The following is a 17,665-nucleotide window of genomic DNA, read 5'->3' on the forward strand; positions in this document are numbered from 1 at the left end:
CCCTCACATCCTTGTGCCCTCGTGCTGGGGCCATGGGACCTGAGGCTGGGCCAGGGGACATGAGGCCGTGTCCCCAGCCATGGCAGGGCTTGACAGGGGACCCGAGGGCAGGCTGAGGGACCTGAGGCCATGCCCCCTGCCCCAGAGCAGGGGCCAGGGGACCTGAAGCCGTGTAGCCCTGAGACCGGGCCTGGGGACCTGAGGCTGCACCGCCCACCCGGCGGGGCATGTTGGGGACCTGAGTGGACCTGAGGCTGCGTCACCTGCCATGGCCGAGGGGCCGAGGGACCTGAGGCCAGGCAGGGGGACTTAAGGCCACGCCCCACAACCTGGCGTGGGGCCGGAGGACCTGAGGCTGGGCCAGGGGACCTGAGGACACACCTTCTGCCCTGCGGGGCTTGACAGATTTGGGGCCGGATGAGTCTGGGACTCTCACGATTTTGAGACACACACAGGTGGGCGCGGATTTGACAATGGGTCCAGCAGCACGCCACAGACTCTGACAGGAGGGAGATTTTCATATACATTTTACTAATTTTCTTTAGTCTCTAACACTTCTATTATAAAGGGCAAATAGCAATATTAAAATATTTCCTCTAATTAATTCCCTTTTAATGTGCACGTATTTTTTGCACCGCACCACTAGTCTATATGTATAAAAAGGCATAATGTATATGTATATAAAGACCATAATGATCTAACAACCAGTCACTATGAAGACCACTGTGGCCAGCTAACCGACCCCATCAGCGGGTGGGGCTGATGGCCAAACTCATGGCCCCTCCCCCTGCCAGCCCGCCCCTGATCGGATTCTCCCACCCAGATTAAGAGCAGGGTGTGCTGGCCAAATGTCCCCTCCCTTCCCCCTGGCCATACGTGCCCCTGATCAGCCTGCCCCACCTGATCAGCACCCTCCTGCCATCTTCAGCCCCTCCCCCTGGCTGGCCTTCCCCTGATAGCACCCTCCCCAACCCAATAGGGGATGGGGCTGGGCAGCCAACCTCCTGCAGCTCCTCTCCCTGTCCAGCCCCAGCCCTGATCACCACCCCACCTCAATAGGGGGTGGGGCTGACCGGCCAACCTCCTACAGCCCCTTCCCCGAGCTGACCAGAACTCAGATGGGTCCCTACCACCCTGATTGGCCCACAGCCCATCCCTCCGGCCAACCCTCACCCTTGATTGCCACCCACCTCAATAGGGGGCAGGGTTGGCTGGACAACCTCCTGCATCCAGCTCCCCCTGGCTGGCCACACCCCTGATGGGCCCACAGCCCCACCTCTGATCATCCTTCCACCACAATAGGGGGCAGGGCCAGCCGGCCAACCACCCATGGCCCCTCCCGCAGGCCACTGGTCCCAGACTGGCACCCTGCACCCACCCTATTTGGGGGCAGGGCCCACCGGCCCACAGCCCACAGCCCCTCCCCATGGCCTGCCCCACCCCCAATTGGCCCCCAAGCCCAATTGGGACTGGGCCCGCTAGCCAATCACCCACAGCCCTTTCCCCCAGTTGGCCTGCCCTGGATCAAGGGCCCTGATCAGGCCCCAATCCAGGTGGGTGGGCCAGCACCCTCCCACCATCTCCTGCTCCTGACAGGCCCAGCCCCGATCCACCCTGATTGAGGCCAGGACAGCAAGACCCTACCTATGCACGAATTCGTGCACTGGGCTCTAGTAAAAAATAATAGTGGGCACAGCTACTGGCGTTCAGTGGTTGAGTATGTGCCCAGCAACCGACATATCGCTGGTTTGATTCTAGGTCAAGGCACATACCAGGTTGGAGGCTCCATCCCAGTGAGGGTATGCTGGAGGCAGTTGGTCAATGATTCTCTCTCATCATTGATGTTTCTTCTTCTTCCTTTCTCTCTAAGAAGTCAATAAAGACATTTTAAAAATGAACAGTGTTAAGATTGGTTTGACTCAACAACAACAAAGTGATTGTGGGCCATCACGTTTTCTTCCAACTCTTGTAAGCACAACCTTGTCCTTTTCTGTCTTCATACAGGATGTCCCAGGCATAACTTGTAGGGAACAGGAAGCAGCCTGGAGCTGGTCTGCCTCAGCTGGGCCTGTAGTGTTTGAGTTCTTGACTTCATGCAGAAAAGATTTCACAACAGGAGTTCAGAGATTTCGAGAGAACATTTATTAAAAATGGGGATAATGAAAAATATCTAGGGCTTAGGATAGAACAAGGACCAGCAGAGAGACTAGGTGGGGCTCCTATGGCTCTCTAGAAACACTACTGTGAGCTCACTGGAGACTCAGAGAAAAGAAGGCCTTGAGCACAGGTTCAGGGGTTCAGCCCAGGATGAGCTGTCGCTGCTCATTGCTGCCTCAGTTGCAGGTCGAATGGGATCCCTTAGGTTAGGAGAGCCTGGCCGGTGTGTTTCAGTGGTTGAGCATTGACCTACGAATCTGGAGGTCATGGTTGCATTCCCAGTCAGGACACATGCTCAGGTGGTCGGCTGGATCCCCATTGTGAGGCATGCAGGAGGCAGCCTATCAGTGATTCTCTCTCATTGATGTTTCTATCCCTCACTTCCCCCTTCCTCTCGGAAATCAATAAAAATATAATTTTGCATTTATCTTTTAAATCAATTATACTCACACCAAAGTTTAAAAATGATTAAAACTTGCCACTTCCCTATTATTTTACTATTTTATTATGAAAGTTCTTCAGCATGTTTGTACCTACTGTATCAATAAGTTGGAAATAAAATATAATGATTTACTACTGAAGTATCTCATCAGGCTCATGTTCAGTGCTATCACTTTGGAAGTTTCAAAGTGGCGATGATGAGAGTATTTACACCAGAAAAATTGACAAATACTACAAACCTTGACTTCACTGAAGATACTATTGAATGCTTCAACTTAAACTGAATGGTGGAGAATAGTAGCAACGCAGGTTAATCTTATAAGTGTATCATGCAAGTGGGCTTTAAATTGTATATAGGATACAATTTTAGAAAAACAATGTTCCTCCCAGTATTCAAGACAGATAGCTCCAAATGGCAAAGAAAGAAGTTGAGTCCTTGAGGACTGAGTGATGTCCCAGTCAGTAGGCTATGCGGACTCATTTCCGTCAGCTGAATCATCACTATAATGTTATTAGCGTGCACAGGAGTGAGTCCGTGGCGGGACTGCAAGTGGTCTTGCACCGCGGAGGCTCCTCTAGGGGGCACTCAGGCTCGAGGGCTTATTACTTCCTTTCCACTTAGCGGTACAAGAACCGCCGGAGGAATACACTGCAGAGACAGCAATGCAGCTGGGATCACACGGTTTATTACACTCACACGGGGAACTTACAAATCTCCTGGTGCCCTGGGCGCTGGCTCAGGGGACCCGGGTGCTGATGCTGTCGGGCGGGTGTCTGTGGGTGCGGCCGGAAGGGCTCGGGTTCTGGAACAGGCTGTGCCCGGAGCTCAGCGGTGACCCGGGAGTCCCCCGCGAGGAGCGGCTCAACCTGCAGCAGCAGGCGTCCGACCTCCGCCAGGAGCGGATCCGTGGAGCCTTAGCCTTCCGCGGCCTCAGGGTGCGGCAGCAGGTGTCTTCCCTCCAAGGGCTGAGCACAGCGGCTCGGGGGCCCCAGGAGAACCTGTATGCGTCTCGGGGCCTCTTTCTGTAGCCAGTTTGCTCGCATGGCCCCGGCAGCCCAGGCCTCCTCTGGGGGAACAGACTGGGTGCGCTTACGGGCGCTGCGCCCTGTGCGGTGTGTGGCCAGCAGCCTCATGGCGCCTGGCAAACGTCACTCAATCTCAAAGCGCTCCCCAATGTGCAGGTCTACTTCCTGTTACAGTTCACACTTTAAATGCACGAATTATCACTGTCACACCCAGAAAGGACACAAATATTAATAATATTGGGAAATTATTACGCACTGATGGTCTGAAGATGACGTGAAATTTCTTCAACCTTCCACCCAGGAAATACCGTCTGGAAAACATGACAGATGTCTTCGTGGAACGTGTGTTAATTTTGCCAGCCAGCATTACTGTCCAGTTCCAGTATGTCGGTGAGGCCAGGGGAAAATCGCCTCAGTGGGTGTATGCAAGGGGACAAAGGCTCTCTTCCTGAAATGTCCAAAGGCCGGGAATTTAAAGTTAGAAGTAGTGCCCTTGCCTTGGTTAAGCCACATTACACCCCAGAAACAACATCCTGGGGAGTAATGCAGTCATGTGCCCTTTCCCTCCATGTGACTCACTTTCCTGTTACTCCATTTCTCTTGCTCTAACGGTCACATTAAATGTTCTTTCTGAACCGCTTTGCTGTGAATGTCTAGGAAACAGCACAGTGAGCCTTCCACCTGGTATGAACAGTAAGAAACCCCTCCCCAGAGGAAAATGAGAGGTACCCTGAGCAAAGTTTTCAGTGGGAGCCCAGCACTGAGGCCCTCCAGGACGGAAGTCGTGTCAGCGCTGCTTGTCATCCTGGTACAAGGGGGTCGCCTGGTTGCAGACGCACCAGGAGCAACACAGATGGAGAACCACTGGGAAAAATCAGGGCGGATCTGTCCTCCTCATTGGATTTGTACCTCGTTTCCTCTGCATCTTTTATTTTTATGATTTTTTACAGAGAGGAAGGGAGAGGGATAGAGATTTAGAAACATCGATGAGAGAGAAACATCGATCAGCTGCCTCTTGCACACTTCCTACTGGGGATGTGCCAGCAACCAAGGTACATGCCCCTGACCGGAATCGAACCCGGGACCCTTCATTCCGCAGGCTGACGCTCTGTCCACTGAGCCAAACTGGCTAGGGCTCCTCGTTTCCTGTTACATGCCCCCTCTACACTACAACCTTGATAGCCTTGAAGAAAAGAGGTGTTTTAATCTTGTTTGTTTGTTTGTTTGTTGTTTTAAAATTCTGGTAAAAGTTGTGCCTTCCTGGCTCATCCCTCCCTTATTACACCAAGCGCCCCCTTCTCTCAGGAGTGACCACTGGTGCACTGACCCCTCTTTGTCACCTCAATATATTAGTGGAAAATGGCAAAGGGATTTGGGGCCAGAAGACAGTTTGGCCACAGCCCGAGAACCAGATTTCTTTCTAAACGGTCTCTCTAAGTGTTTACGTCAGCACTTCCTGTGCTTCCTGTCTGGCCAGCTGTGCAAATGCCCCTTCCTGGCTGTGTGCACCCCACCCCGGGGCAGGCGGCATCAGAGTGGGGAGGGGAGTGGCCACGCATTCCACCTGTGCATGGGGTGGGGCCTCACCTGCTGTTCCCTTGCCCTCTGTGTGAAGTTCAGCTTTCCTCTGTGGGAACCTGGGAGTGGGTGGAGGGATTGGAGTAGGGGTGGGGACAGGTGCACTCAGCAGTGTTCAATTGCTGTTTTCTGGCAAAGCTGCACAAAAGACATGCCTACAAAATTTGGCCTTCCCTTTGCTCCTCTCTTGTTTGGTCAGAGTAGAAGGGGAGCAATAAGGGTGCCTCTGTGTCCCTGCAGAACCCCCACGCACTCTAGGATGCAACGTAGGAGGGCTGCTGAGATGGGCCTCCTTTCACGGGGCAGCCTTTTGGGGCTTTTGCCTTTGGTCCAGTTTCCCTGGCAGCCAGCTGCCCTGCGGCTTTTCCTTACACAGTTGGATGTTACCCACGTCATGAAAGGAGACAGCTTTGGTAAAACGCAGCTTTCTCCTCACCCTCTGGGCCCACTGGCTGGCTGTCCCTCTTAAGCCCACTTCCCAGTTCTTGCCGTTCTCCAGGCGTCCTCTGCCCTTCCTTGTACACTGTCTGCTCAGCTGCATGTAATTTGTTAATACCAGGCGGATGTTCTTCGATTTAATTGTATTTCCAGTCTGGCTCAGGACGAGATGCACAAACCTGTGCCTATTCGGCAACCATTTATTTTTTATTTATTTATTTTTTTTACCACTTTCTGATCTTTGCTGTTAAAACCAGCCAGAGTGACCCCTCCTACAACTCACAAATGCACAGGGCATGCTCCCTGCAGGCTCCCACCTGGAGCCTGCCACCCCTTCCCAGACTTCCTCAGTGAAGACCCCACTGACCAACGCTGGTTTCACCTCCCCCCATAGCTGCTGTCACCTGTCACAGGTATCCTGGTCTATTTGTACTGTCCTCCACTAGATGCCAGTTCCCAAGGACAGGGGACTGTATTTGGGGCGTCTGAAACAGTTGGGCTCAACAGTATCCACAGCCTCAGTCTTTATGTGTCCTATGCCCACCCATGGCTGCTGACCCTCATCCAGCCTGATTCAAGTTCTCATCCCTACAGCCTTCCCTTAGCTCCCCACTCAAGGAACCTGGCCCATGAGCTGGCAGAAACACGTTCACAGGCACCCAACCGCTCTGCCCCCTCAACCACACACCCCAGCAGCACACTATTCCCCAGAACCCAGGAACTATCCCCTCATTGCAGGTCTTCCATGCACAGGCAAAACTTAGGGAGGGGCACGCCAACCACAACTCATCCTCTGAATGTGGAGTTATATTGTGTCTCCTTCTGGAAACACTTGTATTGCAGAATGTTCTCACCATTGAAAACACACAGCACCATATCCTGGAGAACCCATGCTACCTCCAGGACCGGCTGTGCAATGGGGTGGGGGAGTGGCGTGCTATATTTTAAAAAAATTAAACTGTAAAATAATCCCTAAAATGAAAAAAATTGACTCAAACACCAGTGGGCCTGAGGTGTGAGTGGGTTGGCTGGAGGCAGGATTTTCTAAAGGTGAACTGATTTGGAGGCCCAAAGCATCAGGGGGATTCTCCCACAGTAGGTTCATTTATAGCAGGCCAGGTGCCTGGGGGTGGGGAGGAGCAGGCTGGAGGGACCACTGGATGGAGACAGAAGAGCCCTGGCCAGCACATCTCTGGCAGACACAGAACCCCAATCCCTCCCAGAGCCTTGCCTGGGCCTCCTCTCTGCCACACCCTGGGAAGGGCACAGTGAGCCCAGCTGCGGTGGGAACATCCCAGGAAAAGGCAGGAAAGAGTGAGCAAAGGAGGGCGGTGCAGGCAGAGGCCCCATCTCAGGGCACCAGAGTGGATGCTTGGGTTTTTTTGGTAATCCTCACCTAAGGATATTTTTCTACTGATTTTTATACAGAGTGCAAGGGAAGGGGGACAGGAAGAGAGAGACTGAGAGAAAAAAAAAATAGATGCCTTCTACATAGCCCCATAGGGGCAAGGATCAAATCTGCAGGTTAGAACCACAAAGTCACACAGTCTTTATTTCAAGGCCTTAGCAGCAATGCAATATGACCAATATTGGTCAAGGAATTATTTTCTTGCGTTATGCTATCCCTCCTAAAGCACAGAAAGTTTTGGATCCACACAATATCTGTTAACTCTACATGATGACAGATCACAATCGTGCTTGAAAATCAACCCTGGAAGTGAATATAATAAAGTAAAGGTACAAAAGAAAAAAACATCTTTACTAAAAGATCATAAACCAGAACAGAGGACAGCAAGCAGTTTGCAGGTTGGTGAATTAGAACCTGGAACAATTCATCACAGCATAATGTACGAACCACATGTCTGTGAAAGAGGCAGCACCTATTAGCTGAGGACGGGTGCCCTTGATGAACCCAGGTGCATTACCTCATCAGAGAGAAATGAATGAAGATCGTGTCAAGAGCTGGAGTAATCATAATGTTCTCAAGAACAAGTGAGAACACAGAATACCTTTCCCCTGAGCATGCAGGGGTTGGGACTGATACACACTCTTCAGGTGAGCCAGGTGGTAGAGGGGAAATTGTTACAGATAAGCAGAATAAATCAAGCAATGCTCAGAGAGTTTGGAGTCACACTTTATTCACCGCAGTGGGCTTAGAGGAAATGAATTCAAATTCTAAGCAGCGCTACAAGCAGAACTTCCCTTTTTATTAAAGAGCCAACCCTATGTGTGCTTAGTGGTTATCTCGCTGGTGGCCTTGAAAACCACACAGTTCTATCCAATTAAAAAATACACCTGGCATGGCATTGAGAGTATGGGTGTATCTAGTCTCTGGCCTACAAGGTCAGACAGCTAAGTTTATCTTCCTCATTATTCAAGCAGGCTAAAGCAGGCTAGAAAGCAAGGTTATTTTTTTTAGAATAAGAGACCATCTAAAGAATGGCAGAGAATTCCAAACAGTAGTTTTACAAAATAGGGATTAGCTTTCTCAAAATCTCTTCAGCCACAAATCAATCAGGTCTTTGTTCTGGGCATCTTACCAAGTGCAATGCACCTCCGTCAAGCCTCACTTGTACCAGAAACTTATGAGGAATCTAGCAGAGTGTATGTTCCATTAAAAAGGGGTTTAAATTCAGGAAAATAGGTCCCAAAGAGTCGCCATCAGTGTTGTTATTCTAAGTGAATAAAATAAAACATTCCCCGCACATTTAACACTTCTCTCCAGTGTGAACTCTCAGATGTTTAATAAGACTATTTTTTTGGGTAAAAGACTTTCCACATTCAGTACATTCATACGGCTTCCCTCCAGTGTGAACTCTGAGGTGATCAGTGAGATGAGCCCTTCGACGAAAGGACATCCCACATTCTCTACACTCATATGGCTTCTCTCCAGTGTGAACAGTCTGGTGTTCAATGAGGTGATCCCTTTCACAAAAGGACATCCCACATTCTCTACACGCATACGGATTCTCTCCAGTGTGAACTCTGAGGTGTATAGTGAGGTGAGCCCTTAGACGGAAGGACATCCCACATTCTCTACACTCATATGGATATGGCTTCCCTCCAGTGTGAACTTTGAGGTGCCCAGTGAGGTGATATCTTCGAGGAAAGGACATCCCACATTCGCTACACTCATACAGCTTCTCTCCAGTGTGAACTCTGAGGTGTCTAGCGAGGTTAGCCCTTAGACAAAAGGACTTTCCACATTCTGTACACTCATATGGCTTCTCTCCAGTGTGAACTCTGAGGTGTACATTGAGGTGAGGCCTTTGACGAAAGGATACCCCACATTCTCTACACTTATATGGCCTTTCTCCTATGTGAAATTTGTTGTGTTGTTTGAGGGTAGACTTATAACTGAAAAACTTCCTACAATGTCTGCACTCATATGGCTTCCCCCCAGTGTGAACTCTCTGGTGTTTAATGAGTGCGGGTCTTTTTCTGAAGAACTTCCCACATTCATCACACCCATATCGCTTTTCTTCAGTGTGAACTCTCTTATGTCGAATGACATTCAAGTTTCGTCTAAACACTTTCCTACATTTGTTACACTCACAAATCAGTTCCCCAGAACACACACCCTGACATTGAACAACTTTCAGGTTGTGGCTGGCAGCGTTTTCACATTCACCCCACTGGTGATGACTTCTTGCATCAAGCAATTCCTGTGAAATCTCACTGCCACAGTGGAGCTCCTCAGTGTTGAGAGTGGCCTGGTGCTGGGGAAGCTGTGAGTTGTACTGCAAGTCTTCCCCAACCTCCCTGCTGGCTGAAGGCACTGAAGATAAGGAGAAGCTGCACCTGCTCACAAAGGAGGCCCTGTCCATAGCTTCTTTCCAGGACTCGTCTCCACATTCATTCCTCTGCTGCTGGTGAGGGTTTGCACTGAAACAGAAGTCTCCAACACATGCGTCACTACAGAAGGCTTTCTGCTCAAAGTATGCTGCATGTGACCCAGTCAAGTGTAAAATATCTTTTAACACAAAGAAACACTGCTTACACAGAGGAATCTTCTGGGTGGCTGGAGCTGTCTTAGAAGCCCTGACCTTTGACTCTCCTTGTATAGATACACTCTGATCAGAACAGGCCTCCTCATCTTCCATTTTATGCCAACAACCTGAAAAGTGAGAAATGGTGAGGAAATGACTGTTGAATGTGTGACAGGGGAACTTCCCATTGCAAAAGTGTGTTACACATCACACACTGCTCCCATGAAAATGTCTGAAAATAAGTGATGTGCAGGAAGGATTAATAAGAGACTCTTGTGACTTTCTGGGTTAATGGAGATCACAACACAGGGAGGCCTCAGCAGAAATATGACACAAACATGGCAAGCACCACATGGAGGAGAATATGGATTTCCAGCTAATACTTCAACCAACAGCATTTAGCATGGGTTATCTGCTGGGGACCAGGGTGAGCTGTGCAAGACATTGGCTCCGTCTTACTCCAAGTAAAATTCAATAATGGAATAGCTGGTAATTAGCACTTATGTGCACTTCATAACTCATGTGCAAGAATAATGTTGCAGAATAATGCAGAGGCACCGATGCAGAGGAACAGGTGATACAGAAATGAGCAGTCACCACTGGGCCAGAGCAATACAGCTTCCTATAGTATTCAGGGAAGAAAATATTACAAACATCTGAATGGGGGCCTTACAAGAACAGCCCATGGTTCATGTAGGTAAAGACCATAACATGGCACAGGCTGCCACAAAGAACCTTTACCTAGAGAAAGAGTGCAGAAATGGAAGCAATGTATGCGGACACTGTCAGCCTCCCATGAAGAGAAAGTGCAAGCTGGGACCCATTAAGCTCACTGCAAGACTCCTGACTCCCTAACACTTCCTGCACTTTTTGAGGTTATGGGTGTTAGGGATGTTCATGGAGTCCTTTACTCAGGGCTCCCCATCCAGCTTATCCCTGGCAGCCACAACACATTTGACAGGACAGTGGGGGACATTAGCAGAGGCCATGTTCTGGCTGTGGGAGAGAGAAAGCTACGGCTGAGGAATAAAGGAAGAGAGGTCATCACCTCAGGACACTGGGAGAATGTGAAGGTCTTACCTAGAGATGATACAAGTGCAAAAACTTCCAGCATCACATCACAGTACAGACGTCTCTGAGCCTCATCAAGGATCCCCCACTCCTCCTGAGAGAAGGCAATGGCCACGTCCTCAAAGTTCATATCCTGTCATAATGGGGACAGTACAGCCCATGATCAGATTCACTCCTTAGATTATAAGTTTGTCATAATCCCCACCCTCCACACCCATCTGCTCTTTATACTCTTCACATCAGACTAAATACCAGGCCTTCATCCAATGAAAGGCACTGTCTTCTTATTTTCCTGTTGATATTTTTCTTCCCACAACAATTAAGGCAGTTGAGCAGATAGAAGATACCTGAGTTCTGGACCTCCCATGTATGCCACACTGCCTCTTATAAATACAGTGGGTGTCAAAAGCATAGGTTAGAGAGGGATGTTGTCCATAAAGAGAGTGTGAGTGATTTGATACTGTTTTCTCAGGAAATAGCATTGTGGTCCCTCCAACTATTCCTCTAAGACAGTGGTCAGCAAACACATTAGTCAACAGAGCCAAATATCAACAGTACAACGATTGAAATTTCTTTTGAGAGCCGAATTTTTTAAACTTAAACTATATAGGTAGGTACATTGTTATTAACTTAATTAGGGTACTCCTAAGCTGGCCTCTGCTAAAAACATCCTCAATCTGATTGAGGTACGTTCGCTGAGGTCAACACCTTCCAACTCTCCCATCCACACTCGTCTTGTATACTTGTTTCATCTATCTCAGTGGTCGGCAAACTCATTAGTCAACAGAGCCAACTATCAACAGTACTTCTTCAAAATAGACTCGCCCAGGCCAAAAACCGACTTGTGGGCATGGGCCATGAAGTTTCAATCACACTGTACATGCACGCCCCCACGTGGTATTTTGTGGAAGAGCCACATTCAAGGGCCAAAGAGCTGAATGTGGCTCTCGAGCCACAGTTTACCGACCACGGCTCTAAGAAACCAAAAATGTGGCATCACAATTCACCCTCTTGACCCTAATCCAGGGGTGGGCAAACTTTTTGACTCGAGGGCCACAATGGGTTCTTAAACTGGACCGGAGGGCCGGAACAAAAGCATGGATGGAGTGTTTGTGTGAACAAATATAAATTCAAAGTAAACATCATTACATAAAAGGGTACGGTCTTTTTTTTTTAGTTTTATTCATTTCAAACGGGGTCCGGCCCGCGGGCTGTAGTTTGCCCACGGCTGCCCTAATCCCAAGGTGCTGAGGCCATCACTTTTCACCATCTGCTGCACATAGTTCTTCAAACACCACTTCTCTCACACAGCTTCATTCCCAGAGGCACAACTTCAAACTGATGCAAACATGCGGAGGCGTGGATGAATTTTATCCTAATCACCTTCTTTTCCAAAATTATAGTTCACCATCTCCATAATCTCGTTCTCTCTTACCCTTCACCCTTACCCATGCCAGTGGAGATTTACCAGCCTGGGTAACACTGATGAATGCTACCTCATTCCCATCAACCAGTGTGTCACTCCCAACAACAAAAGGCAGGTGGTTAGTTAAACAGCACCTAAGCTCTTAACCTAGAATGTAGCACACCCCTCTTTACAGGCAATTATCCTAAAATTCACTTTCTTGTTACACCCAGGCATCACCAGAAATACACTCTTCCTTCATTCACTCTTATGTCAATGTCATGGCTCTGTGGCCATGAATTCACATTCCCTCTCCAAGTGCACATCACTCTTTCTACCACACCTCTCTCAAACCTGCACTCCCACAGCCCCAGCCCCATACTCATCTCCCGGCCTTTTACTTATTACTCAGCATGTGTGCTCCAGAGGAGGGTTGCCAAATTGAAACAGGATCAAGCACTGACCAGACTCTGATAGTCCTCACTCATAGAGGCAGTCTTGTGTCTTGCTATGTAGGCCTCTCTCCTTGACTGTTTTTTTTCTTCAACCTCAACTATTAAGAACAACAATCAGATCTCAGATATCCATAGCCCATCTCCTGCTATGTTGCACTTGATTTCCCTTCACTAGTCACAGCCAACATCTCTCCCTTAACCTTGACTCAAGTCCCAGCCCTGATGGCCCTCTGCAGCATGCCCACTGAGTCTCACAGATGACCACTCAAGCCTCTTAGCTAATGTACAAGACTGACTGCAACTCCCACAGCCAAGACACACCAAGGGTCACAACAAAATCCTGGTGAGAGTTTAGAAATTTTATGTACCAGCCCTAGTCTCATCTTGTTTGAATTACTCTTTGGCCTCTAATTAATCTCAGGTCCACTCATCCTTTAAAGGCCTTCACCACTGCAAAACGATTATCTCTCCCCCACACTCTACATGAAAACTTCTGTCCCTATGCTGTGTTGTGACAGCCACCTCCCACAAACAGCGGCCCAGCAAGAAAGGCAGTCCTGAGAAACCAAGATGGCGGCATAGGTAAACACCGGAAATTGCTGTCTCACACAACCACTTCAAAACTACAACTAAAAGATAAAACAGACATCATCCAGAACCACAGGAAGGCTGGCTGAGTGGAAATTCTACAACTAGAAGAAAAGAGAAAAGCATACTGAGACTCAGAGGAGGTGCAGAAGTAAAGTGCAGAGGTATGGAGGCACATGTGGAAAGGGCTGGCAGCTGAGGACACGATTGTCTTTTTCAATCTGGAGGGAGTCTCAAGCTCCTGACTGCTCTGAACTCCAGTTCCGGGTGAGTCTCTGGGGATCCAGACTCATACGGGGAGAGGTAGACTGTCTGGCATCGGTCGGACTTCGAGGGCAGCTTTCTCTCAGAGGTGCTTGCAGCAATTACCAGAACACTGAGAAGCAGGACCTCTTAGGACAGGACTGAGGAGCAGCCATAGCTGCTTGCTCCGCCCTTTTGACCCCCTGCGACCTCGCCCCACCCAAGCTCTGCACCGGCTTTTGCATATGAAAGGCCTGGCCCTTTGCAATCTGAAAATTACGTAACCAACTGCAGCTTACATTCCTTTACAGCTGAGCTCCTGCTAGGTAGCCTCAGGCAGAGGCTAAATTAGCACCTCCTTAGAGATCCAAGAGCCAGTGTACCCAGTGGTCAGAATGGGACCATCCAGATTACAACTCCTCAGATCCATAAGGGAAACACTCAGGAGGCAGACTCAGTGAGCACCAAAGCCCCATGAAGCAAGTCTTGCCCCAGAAGGGTGTCTGCAGCACAGAAGTTCTCCCACTGCAGGCACAGCTGATTCTCACAGACAATTGGCCTGGAGGTCAATTACTCCCAGTGATACCTACAACAATCAAGGCTTAACTACAACAAGACTGTGCACAAAGCCCACAAAGGGGTGCACCAAGAGTGTCCACCTCAGGTAATTGGGGAGGCTGAGCCACTGGGCCCGATAGGACACCTAGCACAGAAAGCCACTCCATCAACACAGGGAAGCATAAAAAATGCCGAGACAAAGAAACAGATCACAAATGACAGAAATGGAGGAAAGCAAACTACTGGATATAGAGTTCAAAACCACACTTATAAGGTTTTTCAAGAACTTTCTAGAAACTGCCGATAAATTTAGTAAGACCCTCAAGAAATCTAGTGAGACTGCCGATAAATTTAGTGAGATCCTCAATAAGTTTAGTGAGACCCTCGGGGTTGTGAAAAAGGACCAACTAGAAATTAAGTATACACTGACCGAAATAAAAAACATTATACAGACTTCCAACCACAGACTAGAGGATCGCAAGAATCAAGTCAAAGATTTGAAATACGAAGAAGCAAAAAATATCCAACCAGAAAAGAAAAAAGAAAAAATAATCCTAAAATATGAAGATAGTGTAAGGAGCCTCTGGGACAACTTCAAGTGTACCAACATCCGAATTATGGGGGTGCCAGAAGAAGAGAGAGAGCAAGATACTGAAAACCTATTTGAAGAAATAATGACAGAAAACTTCCCCCACCTGGTGAAAGAAATAGTCTTACAGGTCCGGGAAGCGCAGAGAACCCCAAACAAAAGGAATCCAAAGAGGACCACACCAAGACACATCATAATTAAAATGCCAAGAGCAAAAGACAAAGAGAGAATCTTAAAAGCAGCAAGACAAAAAAAGTCAGTTACCTACAAGGGCGTACCCATACGACTGTCAGCTCATTTCTCAACAGAAACTTTGCAGGCCAGAAGGGAGTGGCAAGAAATATTCAAAGTGACGAATGCCAAGAACCTACAACCAAGATTACTTTATCCAGCAAAGCTATCATTCAGAATCAAAGGTCAGATAAAGAGCTTCACAGATAAGGAAAAGCTAAAGGAGTTCATCACCACCAAACCAGTATTAAATGAAATGCTGAAAGGTATCCTTTAAGAAGAGGAAGAAGAAGAAAAAGGTACAGATATAAATTATGAACAACAAATACACATCTACCAACAAGTGAATCTAAAAATCAAGTGAATAAATAATCTGATGAACAGAAAAGAAAAAAAAATAAAGAAAGCCAGTCCTCAGGCTCACACTGTCCCTTCTGACCTACCAACCTGCCCATGATTCCCTGTATTAAAGTGATGTACAGTCCTGGCTGACGTGTCTCAGTTGATTGAGCATAGACCCATGCACTGGTGAGGTCACATCCCTGGGTGATGGGCTGGATCCACAGTAGAGATTGTGCAAGTGGCAACCAATCCTTGTTTTTTGCTCATCCCTGTTTCCCTCTCTCTCTTCCTCTCCCTTCCTATCTACATTTAATATCAATAAAAATATACATGTATTTTTAAAAATATACCTGCAGGTTCCTGATTCAGCTCACTCCTCACTCCAAGCCTTTGCACATTCTGGACCCTATGTCTGGAGGACCTCGCGCTCATTACGCTGGTTGCCAGAAACAAGGCCCACGTCATGAAGCCCTACTGCTGGCCTCAGATGTCAGGGCTTAGTGTCTGTTCAAAGTCCGCTGGTCCAAGGGCTACAAGAGCGGCTGGACAGTCCCAGGACTGTACAATCTCAGAGGCCACAAGGGGGTGAGGCCCTGAAAGAAGCTCCACAAACCCGTGCACCTAATCGATTCTGCACCTGCAGGAATTGGTGGGAAGAAATCGGCCTGTTGAGAGTGTGGCACCCACCAGGCTCTATGGGCTCAGGCTGCTCAGTGCCCTTGCCCAGCCCAGAGGCCAGGTGCCCCCCAGATGCCTGTGTTATCTCAGGGCTCCGTCCTCAGGGCTCACTCTGCCAGTTCCCTTATCATTTACAGGACTCCTCCTTCCTGTCCACAGCGCCTGTCCTCTGTCTTCTAGTCTGTCCTTCCTCTGAGCAACGTTAGGAAAAGTTAGAATCCGGCCTCAGAAAATGTCCCTCTTTTTTTCACAACCATCTATGGCCCCAGCGTTCTGAGAATGAAAGTAAAACTCCTCCTGCAAACCCTCACCTCGTCTCTCTGCTGCCTTTACACCCACAACAGCCCGGGTCCCGAGTCCTCCCTGCGCAGTCGCCCCATCACGTCCTGACAAGGCGGCCCTGCAGCCGTTCACCCTCTTCCCCCATCAGCCCCGTGTCACCCCCGAGGGACTCACCATTCTGAGCGCGGGGACCTGGGCGGCGGGACCTGAGAGGCCGGTCCCCCAGGCTGGAGGGTGAAATGGGGTCCGGCTGCGGGGACGCTGTGAGCAGAGAGGAGTCCGGGGGGCACGGGGACCCCAATCTCGGGATGTTGGGGCTCAGGGAGCCTCAGACACACCCCGCACGGCAGGCGCGCTGCCTCCCAGGCCGCCTCCTCCTCACGACCAGCGCCCTGAAGCCTGGGAGTCTGTGAACAAAGACCTAAAAAGCTAAAATGACAACCGGGAGGTGGAAGGCGGAAGTCCCGCCCAAGCCGGTTGCGCAGACACCAAAATGTCCTTTAGCACCGCCCACATGAGTGCAGTTCCTTCTGGGTAATGTAGTTTTCTCAACCGCTCAGGACAGTGCTATCATCCCAGCCACTGACTTAGGCGAATAAAGGTGTTGTGGCAGAGAGAGTGACGCCTGGGGAGGGACTGGGTGGGACCAGAGGCCTGGCTGACTGGAGCAGTCTGACAGATCTCTGAGGAGAAGAAGGTGGGAGGACTGCAAGAGATCCACCAAAGAATATACACAGAGGGGGGAAATGGGAGACATCGATAATACTATCAACAATAAAAAATATATGTACTTTCATAAACTTTAAAATAATGTAGCCCAGCTGGTGTAGCTTAGTGGCTGAGCCTCGACCTATGAACCAGAAAGTTATGGTTTTTTTCATTTTATTTTTATTTTGTAAATTGTTTACTGTTTAAAGTATTACATATACCATTACATATAACTCCTTTTTCTGCCCAGCCACTCCCACACCTCAGCACATGCCCTTTCCCTCCATAGTGTCTGTGTCCATTGGTTATACGTATATGAATGCATATAGGTCCTTTGGTTGATCCCTTAACCCCTCCCTCCCCTGACTTCCCTCTGAAGTTTGACAGTCTGTTTGACACTTATGTTTCTGGATCTATTTTTGGTCATCAATTTATGCTGTGAATTATATTCCACAAATGATGAGGTCATGTGATCTGTTTCTTTTTCTGTTCAGGGCGCATACATGGACTGCAGGCTCAATTCCCTTTGTGGGGGTGGAGTCATGCATGAGGCAACTAATCAGCAATTCTCTCTCATCATTGATGTTATTATCTCTCCTTCTCCCTTCCACTCTCTAAAATCAACAAAAATATTTTAAACAAAGTATATATACATGTACATAGGCCATGGACATAGACAATAATGTAGTGAGGGACTAGAAGCAGTGGGGGCAGGGTAGAGGGAGAAAAGCTGGGAGGAGTATGGCAGAAATTGGGAACATCTGTAATAGAGTCAGCAATCCTATATAATAAAGTGCCAATATGCAAATGGTCATCGTGCCCTCGAGCCCGTGTGCCCTTGCGCCAGGGCCAGGGGAACAGAGGCCAGGTCAGGGGACCTGAGACC

At 48.8% G+C, this 17,665-nt stretch overlaps 2 protein-coding genes across 3 annotated transcripts in view; one reads left to right on the plus strand and one right to left on the minus strand.

Moving 5' to 3' along the window:
• Positions 1–17,665, plus strand: part of LOC132222891 (zinc finger protein 260-like) — a 66,157-nt gene that overhangs the window by 17,950 nt on the left and 30,542 nt on the right. The window lies entirely within an intron of this gene.
• Positions 7,166–16,533, minus strand: LOC132222893 (zinc finger protein 501-like). Of its 2 annotated transcripts, XM_059678247.1 has the most exons (3): positions 16,246–16,533; positions 10,710–10,833; positions 7,166–9,757 (listed from the first exon to the last, which is right to left on the minus strand). In XM_059678247.1, exons 1-3 carry the CDS (start codon positions 16,246–16,248, stop codon positions 8,349–8,351), a joined length of 1,536 nt encoding a protein of 511 aa, XP_059534230.1. In that variant the 5' UTR covers positions 16,249–16,533; the 3' UTR covers positions 7,166–8,348. The 2 variants fall into 2 exon arrangements, with proteins under 2 accessions (XP_059534230.1, XP_059534231.1); XM_059678248.1 differs by lacking the exon at positions 10,710–10,833.

The sequence above is a fragment of the Myotis daubentonii genome, chromosome 21 (assembly GCF_963259705.1).
Source record: "Myotis daubentonii chromosome 21, mMyoDau2.1, whole genome shotgun sequence".
Taxonomy (NCBI): Eukaryota; Metazoa; Chordata; class Mammalia; order Chiroptera; family Vespertilionidae; genus Myotis; species Myotis daubentonii.

Excerpts from the sequence above, each read along its gene's own strand:
- LOC132222893 (XM_059678247.1), bottom strand. Across the intron at positions 9,758-10,709 it reads TGCACTTGTATCATCTCTAG|GTTGTTGGCATAAAATGGAA; the intron begins GTAAGACCTTCA and ends CTCACTTTTCAG.